Source organism: Athalia rosae, chromosome 2, assembly GCF_917208135.1.
Source record: "Athalia rosae chromosome 2, iyAthRosa1.1, whole genome shotgun sequence".
Taxonomy (NCBI): Eukaryota; Metazoa; Arthropoda; class Insecta; order Hymenoptera; family Athaliidae; genus Athalia; species Athalia rosae.
The window spans coordinates 28,098,258-28,111,690 of record NC_064027.1 but is presented as its reverse complement, the minus strand read 5'-3'; the positions used below and the strand labels follow the sequence as shown (position 1 = coordinate 28,111,690).

Below are 13,433 nucleotides of genomic sequence, written 5' to 3'. Positions count from 1 at the left end.
CGGCATTTTGGCGTCTCATTGATCTGTGCATAATATAGACCGACGTGATCGGCGAGCTCACTGACTCATTAAGGGCTGTCAAATATTTCACCCTGCAACGTGTACACGCTACTTACGTACAAACGGCCAGCAAACGCCTTTCTCTCGTACGAAGCATGAGCTATTCTCTTGTCAATCTTGAAAGGGATATTATATTTGAGGAGATGAGAAGGGTGTTTTGGTAATACTGGCTACAATTCACGAGGGGGATATCGACTCCGATATATACCTAGATACAGGGTAGATAGAGCTAGTCGAGTAGAAATTAAGCAAACATCAACTGTCCGATCGAACAATATTTTCATCTTATTTGCGCGTTTGTAAATTTATTTTCATACGATGCGTGGATCAAATTTTTCCCTGCGAGCTTCCTCGTAACGTTCAATTTTTTGATGAAAAAGTTTTCGGACCTATCGTCGCTCGTTTAAAATTGATCGAATTCATTCCGACTATAAACACACACACACCGGATTTTATGTACACACGTAGACCGTATAAATCGGTCGGAATCGAACCAGTCGAAGGTACAATTTTTCACCCTTTTACCCTCGTATTATCATTACTGTACGACACGTGACCAAGATGTTTATATAATGGTCAAAATGTATCGTAGGTGACTAACGTGTTACACATTTTGTGTACTCGTCTGCACACGTACACGAGTTGTGTAATGCGAGTGCAGGCGTAGATGTACGAAGCATTCGACGATGTGAAAATGGGGGAATAAAGCTCATTTTAGTCAAAGATTTCATTTTGGAGAAGAACAAAAATGGCGCTGACATTTCTGACGCTTGAAATTTCCATGTGATGCCGAAAGCTCGGATTTCACCCTGCGGTACAAACATATTACGTACTCGCTGTACATCACGGGTATATACATATACTCGTGCACGTGTATGCATCATGCATGCGCAGCAAGGTATACGTGAAACGTGGTAACCGAAAAACTTGGCGCGCATCGCCGGAAATTTGTTGTTGAATGCATGCGAGTCGATGTGGAAATGGTGGAGCTTTTATTGTGCGAATATATATATATATGCGTGTAGGTAACGCAAGGACGAGTACGGGGGTTGCAAAACAGTTGGAGGAATCGCCGCAGCGGCGAAGCGGCAGCACCAACTGCGGAAGCACAGTTTCGCGGTATTCGGTGCCCAGGACTCCGATGATCCTAAACTGTTTGCGTGAAGGGGAGTCCTTCGTGCGGGGGTTGATACAACCCTGGAATGAAATGAAGTAGAATAGAATCTACCGTTTTCTGTGTAAGCGTAGGAAAAATTTACCCTTCCCCGCACTACCCGCCTATTCTTCGTGGCAAAAGATGAAAAAGAGAAGCTCCGGAAAACCATAAGGAGCGGAGTAAAAAATAAACCCCAAGGCTATCAGCGCGAGGCCAAGGGCAAAAGTAAACAGTAAATTCATTTCGATCTCCGGAATGAGCCGCCTGATTTACATCTATATAGATATATATACGTTACGCGTGTACTGTATATGTTATGTCCTGCCAATTCTGAAGTAGAATTTCATAGGGCTGGTAGCGTGACGCGGTTATTACCCGCTAATATTCTCCCTTATTTACGGGAAAATTTTTTTTATCACTCGCACGTAGCGATCACTACGAGGATTTATTCCCCGGGGAAATTTTCCACGTAAAGATTAATTGCATTTCTACGTTTTCCGTGCAAAAAAAGAGAACGAACTCACATTCGTATCTACATACTGTATACACGTCCTTAGTGTAGAATGGGAGGGAGAGTTTGAAGCGAAAATTGTGATACCCAAAGAAAAATTAAAATTTTCATTTTTTGCTTCGCTGGAAAAAAATCAACGATAAAACAAAAATTTTAATCCACACCCGAGCGGTGTGCGTTGCGAAATTTCTTCGAATTCGAGAAGGAAAATTTTTTCCTCATCTCCCAGCCGACTCATTAAAAATAACGAGTTCGCATGCGGGCATTTTTATTCTCTTCTTTTTTTTTTTTCAATTTCATAATACCTATATTGTAATCGCAGTCTCGGCCTGTGAAAAGCGTTGAAATTAATTTCTACTCGGATATTTTCAGCCCCTCTCAAACCCTGAATAAGGATAATCATCGACGCCGATAATTATTAGCTATCTATAATAATGTTATAGTTGTTTAAAGTTGAATGAAAAAAGTTTGGTCAAATTTATTTTATACCCCCGCAGCGCTCGGGGTACGAGATTATAATATATACACATACACTCTCACACGAACACTTTGATCCCGTGTGTGCACGTAGGTTTATTATATATACCAACATAAAGTATATATCTATATCGTAGTTATGTCCGTAGAGAACTTAAAGGAACGTTATAGGTATACATACATCGAAAACGAGGAGGACGACGACGAGGACGACGACAAGTGTGAGTGCGACGGAAAATACTAAGTCAAAAAAGGATAGAAAAAACTCACGGTGAGAAACCAAATCAATAAACTTCTCTCTCTCTGTGTGCAGCCTCCTTATGGCTCCTTACGCCTTCTCACCCTTAGCTCGGTACATGTATACCTATATATCTTTGTATATATGTATACATATATTACGTATATATATATATATATACACCATTTTCTGTATAATGCGTTTCGCACTCCCTCCGTTTAACGAGCCGCGCGACGAAGTCGACTTTTTTCGCTTTTTCTATAACTTTTTCTTTTTCTTATGTACGGTTGGGTTTTTTTTCTGAATTTTTCTCTCCTCCGAACCCCAACAGCTGTTGAAAACACAACACCCTATAATTTCCCGGTTCTTAAATCTTTTTCTCAATTTTCACGTTAATTAATGCATATTATGTGTGATAACGCCCGTTAAATTCTATCTTCTACCCAGCGCAAAAATGAGGGTGAAAACTAACAGCCGTACGGTTTCCGTAACATTGACCTACTTGTTCAATCGCTTTCGATTTACCTACGTTATATTCGTTATCATATTAATTATCTTCACGGTTGTTTCATTACCGCATCCGCACGCTCGGACTTTGGGAATATCGCGTCCCCTTTTACCTTTTGTTTATCTAACAATTCATGAAATACAACAGGTCAAAACGACTATTATTCTTTGCTAACGTAACAAATGACGAGGACGACGATGAGCACGCGACATGCATCGAAAAGCGTTTCGTGTACCTACAGGTTTTATTTACGAAATTCATCGCCAATTATGCAATCAAAAACACCAGGAAAATTATTCAATGAAAAAAACAAAGTCTCGTTTTAAAAGTTGAAAATTGTCATTCTGACGTGTAAGCATTTCGAGTTGACATATTTTATACATAGATATGTACCGTACATTGCATATGTATATATATATAGAGTTGGAGAAACAGTTATTGATTGCGTCAGAGAACACTGCTGCTGCAGGATGGATATATATGTATATTCATGTATATATTTAGTATGTATACATGTTGCAGTGAATATTTTCCGAATTCATTTGATTTTTCTTTCACTTTTTCCCAACGATGATTCGATTAAAATGCGAATCGACGTGACAAGGACGAGGAAGAGGATGCGAGTAGCAGGTCTCTAATTCTATGTATACCTATTTCACGGCAAATTTTTATTATGCGCAATGCACAGCAGCGGGTACAAGAGAATAGGGTGAGATTATGATGCGGGCGTATCACCCTATCGATAAATTTTTAAATGCATTCTGAAAAATTTGAATAAACTCATTTGTATACACTCAGCACTATCTAATTTAGCCCCTTTTCCTCGCAGTTCTTAGCTACCGCCTAATAATTGCAAAATGCTCGTTTCTAACTGTGTGTGTGTGTATGTACGTATATAATATAGCTATATGTACACGCAAAGCGGTCATAAATCAACCAGTTGCTCACCCGCTAGAGCGCCACAGACTAGCACGCCCCTACGATGTCGGCAAATGGGTTAATTTCATTCAATTGTGGTGGAAAAATCCATAAAGAACCCACCACCCTGCAGCACCAGCAGCAGCAGGAGTAACGTATATAACTACCATGTAATATATATAAGTATGTGATATACATATACATAATACAAACGTGTACCTTGCATCGTTCTTTACATTTAGTTATTTGAAAAAAAATTTTTTTATTTGCTTCAAACCCGCAATTACCGTAAATATTCGTACGACCATACGACTACACACTAAATGTAACTGGTATATACATAGCAATTTTTGAATGCTTGAACCAAAAAAAAAGCCAAAAATGATTGAGAGGAAAGAACGTTTCTTCTCAAGCACTGTAGCAGGCGATATGAATTTTCGTCGAGAAGGTATTAGTTCGTGTAAACAGACCATCAACTAGATCCAGTGGTCTTCTTATTTTTTTTTTTCATTCGTATTCAAGTAGCATTTTTATTTAACACACAGTGATATTTGATACGTATCATGTGATAATGATTAAAGAACGTTGAAGGATGCGTGAAAGATATATGTACACCTCGTGAATTAATTGTACATATATAGGCAGATATATATATATAGGTAGGTAATGTTGTTCTCGGTGTATGCACATTCTATACATTGCGTATGGAGTACATAGAATTGTATGTCATGATTATAATATCAATTGAGCGCATTTAACTATGTATGATTTTTAGGAAGCAGTAATGGAAGAAAAAGTAAAATTGAACTCATGGAAAAAAAAAAACAGTCAAAGGCAGGTGAGACAGCTATATTCTAAAGAGACATCGCTAATGAACACCCATATCATTTAATATGAATACATATATAACAGCCAGAATTTAAAACATTCAAAATCTCTATACGTGATGCATGTATATTATGTATATTATGTATCGTGGCACACATATATGTGTATGAAAAGTTCATTTAAACATCAATCGAACATCTAAACACCATGACAGCCATCTCACCCCCCGCCTGCCACTCTTGATAACATGTATGTCAATTGTATGTATATTAAAAAACTTGCATATCCATTACACTTTATTATCTCCTATATGCATATATTGTATATAAGTAGAATATCATAAATGAAGTATAACCGCGCGTAATTTCTGTTATACGATTTTGAATTGTTACGTACGTATATTTAGTTCATATTTATTATATATCAAACATATAGACGTTATTGTATTATATTTTCAAATAATTATAATGAAATTTTTTTTTGAATATCTTCTTTTTTTTGTTATAACCTACAAGATGTGATAACTGCGTAACTTTGCTTCTCAATACGGAACAGTGCGCGGTGCGCTGTGCAGTACGTGTAGATGAGCAGCAGCCTTGCTGCAGACTCCGGGAAATTCTAGAAAATAGAATTTCCTTCAGTCATGCGCGAGTAGAGCGTGCTTTTAATCGAATTCTACCCTCTCAACCCTCCACCTACCTACCTACCTACAGAGCAACGGTGACGCGACAATAGGGACGTAGGATTGAGTTTACTCCTGAAGGCTCTAACAAAATTCCGTTTACAGTTCTTCAGGGTTAGCATGAATTCTCGGTTTCCTGGAAGATCTTTGGCCACCTTTATATCCTGTTCATTTTTCCCTACCCATCGGCAGATGAAAAATGAGAGTAGTATAGATATTATATTCCTGTTTTTTAAATATAATACCAATATATCAAACGAATAACGTATCTCTCACAATTTTCATAATATTATAGTCCAGATACCAATATTGTGAAGGTAAATACGCGTGCGATGTGCGAAATACGCGCCTGCGTTTCTTGCAAAATCCAGAGCACGCATGTCAATCGCACTATGTGGATTGCATGTTGAATAAATTGGAAGTATGGGTCGGAAAATATTTAGCAATACAGTTTTTTCATATCATCCAACTTTCGGGGTACTTTGTGACCGCTGGAATATTGATTTATCGTTAAACGATCTCCCGGATTTGAATTCATCTACGAAATGAATCTGTCGATTCATTCGGTGAATATTGACCCTGTGTGTGGATATCAAAGACGTTTCTGAGTTCTATGCAGGATATATTATTGATGTAGCAAGTGAACAAGTTCGATATCCCCTCATTCGGTGAATAATTAAGCATTAATCTTCAGTCAACGAATTAAGTAATAATCGCATCAATTTGAAATTCAAACTCTACCAGCGACAAAAGAAGATAAGAGGAAGTGCGTCACATTCGTAAAAAGTTGAAGGTCTCGATGCGCCATTTACATTGCGTGCCGGTTCACATGGCTTCAACTGTTTAAACACAGTGGATAATTCCATCATGGCTGCGCCGACAAAAAAACGTGAATTGCAACCTAAAAGTGATAATCTTCATGAAAATGACGAAGAAAATAGTTCTTCGAATAACGAGAGTGACGTTGAAGATGAAAATGCAGCATTGACGAACCAGGTAAACTTTACTGAAAATTAATTCTGTATAACCGAGCAATTACCGCAAGCTAACCTCAATCAAACATGTGCTCACCTGTCAAAAATATTAATTTTCAGGATATGGAAATCCAAGTAGATTTTGAGGGTCGGAATCCCCAAGATCCTGACTTCGATGGCATTAAAACGCTGCTACAACAATTGTTTCTAAAAGCTCACCTTGATCTGGGGGCACTTACCAACTTAATTATTTCACAAAATTATGTTGGATCTGTTGTTAAGCAATCAGCCAACGATGCGGAAGATTCTGACGAAGAAGACAATGCTATTGACGTCTTTGGAATAACAACAGTTGTTAACATATCTGACAGACAGGTAACGCATGTAGGATCATGCTTAAATTTTTTGCTAAGATTATCTTATATTTTTGCCTCTAATGTTTGAATTGTTTTCAGAACCAACCTTGTGTGAAACAGTTGAGGGATTTACTGAAAGTGCTTTCAGAAGAGCATGCGACCGACGCTACCAACACTATGATTAGAAATGTTCTTGAAAATGATGCTGCTCCATTGGGTCTCTTGATTAATGAAAGATTTATCAATATTCCGGCTCAAATATCCGTACCTCTGTTAGAGAACTTATTATCAGAAGTAAAACGAGCCAAGGAAAAGAAAATGCCATTTAACTTCTCTTATTACATCCTAATATGTAAACTCTACAAAACGGAAAATTCGAAGACGAAAGTGGAATCAAAAAAAACTAACAAGAATAAGGATAGTTCGCAGGCCGAGGTGTTGTGGAGTAACCTAGAAGAAGAGATATTCGCTGAAGAAGCAGACTGTGAGTTTGAATTTTCTGTTGAAAAAGACTCTGATAGTGGCTTAGCAGGAAGTTGGACGGAAGGTGACAGCGAAATGACACCATATAGGAAAGTCTTACTTTTTGAAGCCTCCAAACTTCCGTCAATTATCGAGAAGATAAAATTACATGTCTAGGCTATTAGCAATTCAGTTTAAATAACACATGCTTCATACTTGAAAAAATTTCTTATCACTGTGATAAATACAGAAGATTTGTGTTGGTTTGTTTCCCAGTGATGGAAATATTCATACGCAAAGATAGAACTGTATTTTTGGAGAATATTGAAAGCAAATATTTGTGACCGAAAATACCTTGTTTTATAAAAATTTCTGAATTTTGTTATTAAAAATAAAAAAGCTACCATTTACTATGGCATCGACAATCAACGTCTTTCCATCTCCTACAGAGGTAAGTCAATCATATTCAGAATACCGAAATGATATAAAAGATATTTTATTATGAAATAATATGATAATACTTTAAATTGATGATATATTATTGAATGGTATATATGTATGTAACGGACGTAATATCCCACACCTCATCGGCTCTTCGTTTCGCGTGAATACTAAGCTCGTGAGGCAAACTCTTACGGTACACCTTAATATCACGGACACGTCTCTATGGACGATGAAAAATGATCTGGCAGTGCTGACAGTTTTCAGGAACGTTCCATTGATAACAATTAGTCAAATATCAGTTGAAGAAACCAACGTTCTTAAGACTATGCAGTAGACTCGTTAAAGTCTGCAAATTTGAACGATTGTCTGGTCGGCTTTGCTCTTCGTCGCATGGTGCCTAGGATCGTTAGCATTTCTGAAACTGCGGGTGGAGCAGCTTCAGCCTCCTGTCTTCGTCTTCGTTCCTCCTCTCGCTGTTTCTAGATTAAAAATTTGAGGTAACCGATTGCATCCGTATTACGGAAAATAACTGGTAATCATATCGAATACTTACATCGGTTTGTTTCAATGTAAATCTGCCCCCCTTTATCTGGCTGATAACATCGTCAATAGCTGGAATGAACGAAAAATGCTTAAAATAAAACAGATCTACTCAAAAATCGACCGAAATACCCGTATATATAGTTTCTCACCGGGTTGTTGAGCAACTGCAGCTGGTTTTTTGGTGATGCCGAGCATGTTTTCCATATCAGTTACCGCCGAACTGCCATCTCCACGGTTTTTCTCTCGCGTGAGAAGTTTTATCGTTGCATTTGCGACTCCGAACATCGGAGGAGGAGGCGGGGGTGGAGGCAATGGTGGTGCAGGAGGCTGAGCAGCCTTGAACTCGAGATCCTTGACCTTCTCTTCAAGCTCCTGGACGGTTTTTTCAAGTCTTGCAACGGAACGTTCAGCACACTCGGACCTCTGTATAGCTATTTCCAACTCAGCATCAGCCAGTTTGAGTTTTTCTTCCAAAATTTCAAATTCCGCAATGGATTCTCGCTCCTCCAATTTCTCCTGAAGCCCTTGGATCAGGGCTACATGACGCTGTTGCTCCTCCTCTAAAGAACGCTTCAAGGACTCGACTTCTTGCAGAACTGCCAATAGACGTCCATCCGGATCTGTTGCCACCTCTGCCAAGAGGAGCGAACTCTGGTGAGCCAGAACATTCCGCTCTTTCTGCGCCTGTAAAATTAATGATTAGCATCTCCAAAATCGAAAAAATGCTGATTTGATGTATCGTCAATCACTGACCCTATCAGCCTCAATTTTCATTATTTGAGCAGTTTCTCTTTCCTTCTCGCACTGCTCCTTTAAGGACTGAACCTCGTCCGCTACCAAGCGAGTAACTCGTTCCATGTTCTCCCTTTGTTTCTGGAAGTCCCTCATCTTCTCCTCACCTAAAATAATCATGGAAATTCATAATTTATACTCTGGATAATTAATTCCACGATCAGCCCTACCTTCTTCTTTGCGAGTTCTCTCCTCTTCAAGTTGCGCGGAAAGCAAGGTGACCTGTTCTTGAGCTTCGAATTCCTGCAGTTTTGCAAAATTCAATTCTGTCTGCAGTCTGGCTACTTCCTCGCTTAACTCTGGCAAAGATAAATCATATTTGATTAATTGTTTCAACATCGTCCAATCCTCATATTTTGACAATTCGTACCTCTGACGGTCTCTCTCAACTGTTCAGCATCGTCTGAATTCGAATCTACTTCATCGGAAATATCGATATCGATGATTCCATCAGGATTCACCTGCAGAAATTTCTGAGCGAGCACCTGAGACTTTCTTTTGAGTTCCCTGTTCTGTTTGTACCACTGCAACACAAATTTTATTGACGCCCGACCGTAAGAGATAAAAAAAAAGGCTGGACATCAGCTCCAGGTGAACAAGATGCAGTTGAAAATATCTCCGAGGTAATCCATATTTATTTGAACTCGAATGAATGTGTGCGGACAAAAATGGCAAAGGGATAGCTACCTGAGTGGCTTGTTGCATTGCCTTGTGCATGGCCCCTGTCTCGACGTCATATTGTCGTTTCAATTGTCCGTATTCCTTGCAGACGGCTTCCGAGACTTATTCCGAGAAAGAATCATAAGAGATTAATTTATTTAACAAGGTCAATTTATCAATTGCGAATTTGCTGCACGTTATTTAACTATTGCGGTCGTGACACACTTCACACGTGTGCATAGGATGATGCACTTTATCGTGATGATAATAATTGCATATATGCAAGTTATAGGAATATCGTAACATTGGGAAATTTATAAAAATTACCTGTGCGTAACTTGTGAAGTTTTTCTTCTCTGTCTTGAACTTGAGTCTGCAAGGTATTATTCTGCCTTTGCAGCTGGTTATATTTTTTTTCCAAATCTGCATGGTCCTTCAATGCTGTAAATTTTCGTTTTTTTTTTTTTCAATCTGATACGGCTGATGAAGCGAAAATGAAATATTGGACGTATCCAACAATTATACAATTAACAAACGATTGTTTGTATACAAATTAAATTCTGCAAGATAGCATAACATTAACAATAATAAATATCATTCTTGAATTCCTTCAACATTTTAATTTGCATATGCATGCATCTATTATACAATTTTTTTCATCAATCGAAATTCCGCGATGGTATAGCTCTTTATCCGTTACTCGTCATAGCGAATATTGTAATGTGCATGAGTCATTTTTTTCTGCGGCTGCATAACATCGTTATATTATTTTATGTTCCCGATTGCGGTTTTTGCATATTCCGCGTGATTCATACAAGCCCTCGACGCTAACCCACGAACTGATCGAGGCGTCAGGACGCCGAGGCGCCGCTATCCATTTTCATTCGGCTTGACTTTTATCGTTACACTAAAGATTCGCAGCGCTTAAAAATTTCAGGAAACTATCAATTAAGGTTTTTTAAATTCCGTTGATGGTCTTAGTTATTTTTATCCAAGAATCCTTCTGCATTTTATGATCACAATTAAATCCGCGAGCGCAGTGAAACTACATATCTGATAATTACAAAGAAGAAAAAATTGTCATCCGCATCGGTGACCTTATTGGTCTTGCGATCTTAAAATGCCAGTTTTGTTTTTTGAAGAATTCATCACGTATGTGACATTTGTTTTTTGAAAAAAAAAAAAAAAAAAACATGTCAACTACCGGAAGCTCTGCTACTTCAAAAATAAAAAAATAAGACCATAAGAAAAATGAAGAAAACTGTGTCTACACAGCTGTATTTTTCTGTCGTTGCATTCCGCGATATCGAGACCACGTCGATGCGACTATTAATTTTTTCCATCCTAAATGGAGACGCTTTAGATCGTCGATGGTCTGATAATATATCATGACGTTTATATGTTGCTGTACTAATATGAATGTGTAATTTTAGGCCTCCGAAAATATTACGAAGATAATTTCATGCCGTATTTGGTGACCATAGCGGCTCATTTTAATCTATACCGAGACACGCCACGTAGGATTTTAAAAGTATATTTGAGAATAAACACATGTGACACTCGAGTAACTATATTGAACAGTCAAGAACCGTCTTCGATGGTTTTGTCGTTCGTCTAGAGAGAAAAGAAATCTCGTATCCTCGGAATTTTGTGATCGCCGAGTATTCTGAAAAACCGCAATTAAAATTCGCACGATTCAACAAATCATTCGAGTATGTACACCTGGAAAGTTCGTTACACCGATCGTTGACTTTCTATGAAAATACTTATAAAGATAATAATAATAAAAATAATAATGATCTTACTAGATTCATTCTTTTGCAGGAGCAGTTTTCTTCTTTTTTCAGAATCTTCGTACTTCGTTTTCCATTTACTCTCCATAAAACTATTGCTTCTGTTGAGTATTTTTTTATCATTGTTAAGTTCGAGACTGCTTCTAATCGACTCCACCCTTTTACCCTCGTTGGAATTCGTTCTCCAAAGCGTAGTTTTTTCATCTTGAGTATTTTTGTTGAACTCGTTATTCGAATTCGAGGAATTATTCCTCGATCTAAATTGTTGAATTCCCGGATTACTTTCGCCTCTCTCAAAAGAAGCTCTATGAAGAGCCACCGACGTCGTTGTCGTTGTTCTATTTCCCAGAGGAGAAATCCTCAAGTTTCCGCCATTGTTTCCCCTATTATTTATGTGATCCTGATGCACATCCCGGTTTCTCGCCGGTGGATATCTGTCCAATACTTTACTCGTTGGCGATGCTTTTGGCAATGGAATATGAGAATGCGACGTTATCGTGGATTGCTGTTGGCCTGCACCTGGAGTTGATCCAGATCTAGGCGGTTCGGACGCCAAAACAATTTCCAACTGTGTTTTATTCATTTTCGCATCTGTACACATGAAAATAAAAATGACGATAACGAAGATATCGCTTCAATAATAATAACTGCAATGACATGAATAAAAGAATTCATTCGCCTAACTATAGCGATCATCAGAAACCAGATAAGCCCGCTACTATATACAATATTAAATGACGGATTTGCCGAATTGAGATAAGAAATTTTATATAATGTTTCGCCTGTGTTCAGGTACGCATATTTTATTTATCTCTGTATAGAAACGCAGTGATTGTTCAGAGGTGTGATTTCGTCGCGTCGTTATGTCTCCGTCAACACAATATCATATGGGTGTACCATGCGCTTATATTCTAAGAATTTTTGATACGTTAGATCGGGTTCTGATGGTTACACCGAACTGTTGTATTGTATGATGTGTAATAAAAGAGTTATTGAAATTGGATAAAGAAAAAAAACAATCAATTAGATTAGATAATTCTGCATTTACATGAATTCTACATTGATACCGAAATATTTGATAATGGATTATAGCTAGGTGCATGCGATGATGGAACGTTTTTTATTAGTAATTATAAGTTAGTCGGTAAAGGTAAATATTGATTGAAAACTAGACGCCTAGTGGCTAAGGGTTAATAACTTATGCTAGTTTTCTAAAAATAATCTCTTAATAGACGGCCCCCTACGAGGGCCTGGAAATAGCGCGCTACTGTCAAAGTATATTCTGCGGCTCGTTGAAATCCTAAGTAACCAAAAGTAATTTTTTACTTTTCAAATTATTTGAAAAGAACAGAAAATAACAAATGAGAAGAGAAAATCGAAAGGCGGTTGAGTTTTTCTCACTCTGCGCAACTCGTCCGGCGTAATACTCCATATTTGAATTTCGTGTTTTGTTTCAGTTGAATTTGAAATAATTAATGTTACGATAATAGCTTACCTATGATACAGTCTAATGATTGGACTTCTAGAGTATCAAATTTGTGACATATATTTCTCAATATCTATTGCTTCAAGTTTTATCCAAACTTCTTATTTCTTTTCGCGTCTACACAGTAATTGTAATCATCGAATGATCAATTGAACCATAACGTCATCGCGCGTTTAGTTTCGAACATAGAACACTGACATCATAGGAACATAAAAATAAAACATCGCAACCGCTATTTTCTATTTTATTAATGATCACAAACTCTAACACATAAATTGTCGAAAAAAACTTTTCACTTGACCGCTAAAATGACGTACAATTATCGCCCTATATTATTCGCGCGCTGCACTTGAAGATGACAAAATCGACACAACTCCTGTCTTACTCCTTTCGCGTGTCGGAACAGACTAAAGCAATATCACTTCACTTTATCTTGGTCACTAAGTGTGCACACATATATACACCTATAGCACACGTATATATGTATTTTATACATGGTGTACGGAGTTAGTCAGTTTGAGTTAAAAACCTGCACCAGAGTGGGG

General features: G+C 37.8%; 2 protein-coding genes across 4 annotated transcripts; one reads left to right on the top strand and one right to left on the bottom strand.

Moving 5' to 3' along the window:
- Nucleotides 1-6,199: 6,199 nt before the first annotated feature.
- LOC105685741 (protein BCCIP homolog) lies at nt 6,200-7,580 on the top strand. Of its 2 annotated transcripts, none has more exons than XM_048651368.1 (3): nt 6,200-6,374; nt 6,473-6,736; nt 6,808-7,580. In XM_048651368.1, exons 1-3 carry the CDS (start codon nt 6,246-6,248, stop codon nt 7,345-7,347), a joined length of 933 nt encoding a protein of 310 aa, XP_048507325.1. In that variant the 5' UTR covers nt 6,200-6,245; the 3' UTR covers nt 7,348-7,580. The 2 variants fall into 2 exon arrangements, with proteins under 2 accessions (XP_048507325.1, XP_012255522.2); XM_012400099.3 differs by having other exon boundaries at nt 6,204-6,374; nt 6,473-6,727.
- Nucleotides 7,581-7,650: 70 nt separating this feature from the next.
- LOC105685731 (shootin-1) lies at nt 7,651-13,232 on the bottom strand. Of its 2 annotated transcripts, none has more exons than XM_012400088.3 (10): nt 12,898-13,232; nt 11,415-11,993; nt 9,937-10,050; nt 9,637-9,731; nt 9,320-9,473; nt 9,120-9,248; nt 8,911-9,056; nt 8,307-8,841; nt 8,168-8,226; nt 7,651-8,093 (listed from the first exon to the last, which is right to left on the bottom strand). In XM_012400088.3, exons 2-10 carry the CDS (start codon nt 11,983-11,985, stop codon nt 7,938-7,940), a joined length of 1,959 nt encoding a protein of 652 aa, XP_012255511.2. In that variant the 5' UTR covers nt 11,986-11,993; nt 12,898-13,232; the 3' UTR covers nt 7,651-7,937. The 2 variants fall into 2 exon arrangements, with proteins under 2 accessions (XP_012255511.2, XP_020707888.2); XM_020852229.2 differs by having other exon boundaries at nt 13,206-13,229.
- Nucleotides 13,233-13,433: the final 201 nt, after the last annotated feature.

What these genes read in the sequence shown, in the direction of transcription:
- LOC105685741 (XM_048651368.1), top strand. Translation starts at nt 6,246, where the DNA reads ATGGCTGCGCCGACAAAAAAACGTGAATTGCAACCTAAAAGTGATAAT. An exon ending in ATGCAGCATTGACGAACCAG is followed by an intron (nt 6,375 to 6,472) that starts GTAAACTTTACT and finishes ATTAATTTTCAG; the next exon opens with GATATGGAAATCCAAGTAGA. An exon ending in CTGACAGACAGGTAACGCAT is followed by an intron (nt 6,737 to 6,807) that starts GTAGGATCATGC and finishes AATTGTTTTCAG; the next exon opens with AACCAACCTTGTGTGAAACA.
- LOC105685731 (XM_012400088.3), bottom strand. Translation starts at nt 11,985, where the DNA reads ATGAATAAAACACAGTTGGAAATTGTTTTGGCGTCCGAACCGCCTAGA. An exon ending in CCTGCAAAAGAATGAATCTA is followed by an intron (nt 10,051 to 11,414) that starts GTAAGATCATTA and finishes GAAAATTTACAG; the next exon opens with CATTGAAGGACCATGCAGAT. An exon ending in ACTTCACAAGTTACGCACAG is followed by an intron (nt 9,732 to 9,936) that starts GTAATTTTTATA and finishes TCTCGGAATAAG; the next exon opens with TCTCGGAAGCCGTCTGCAAG.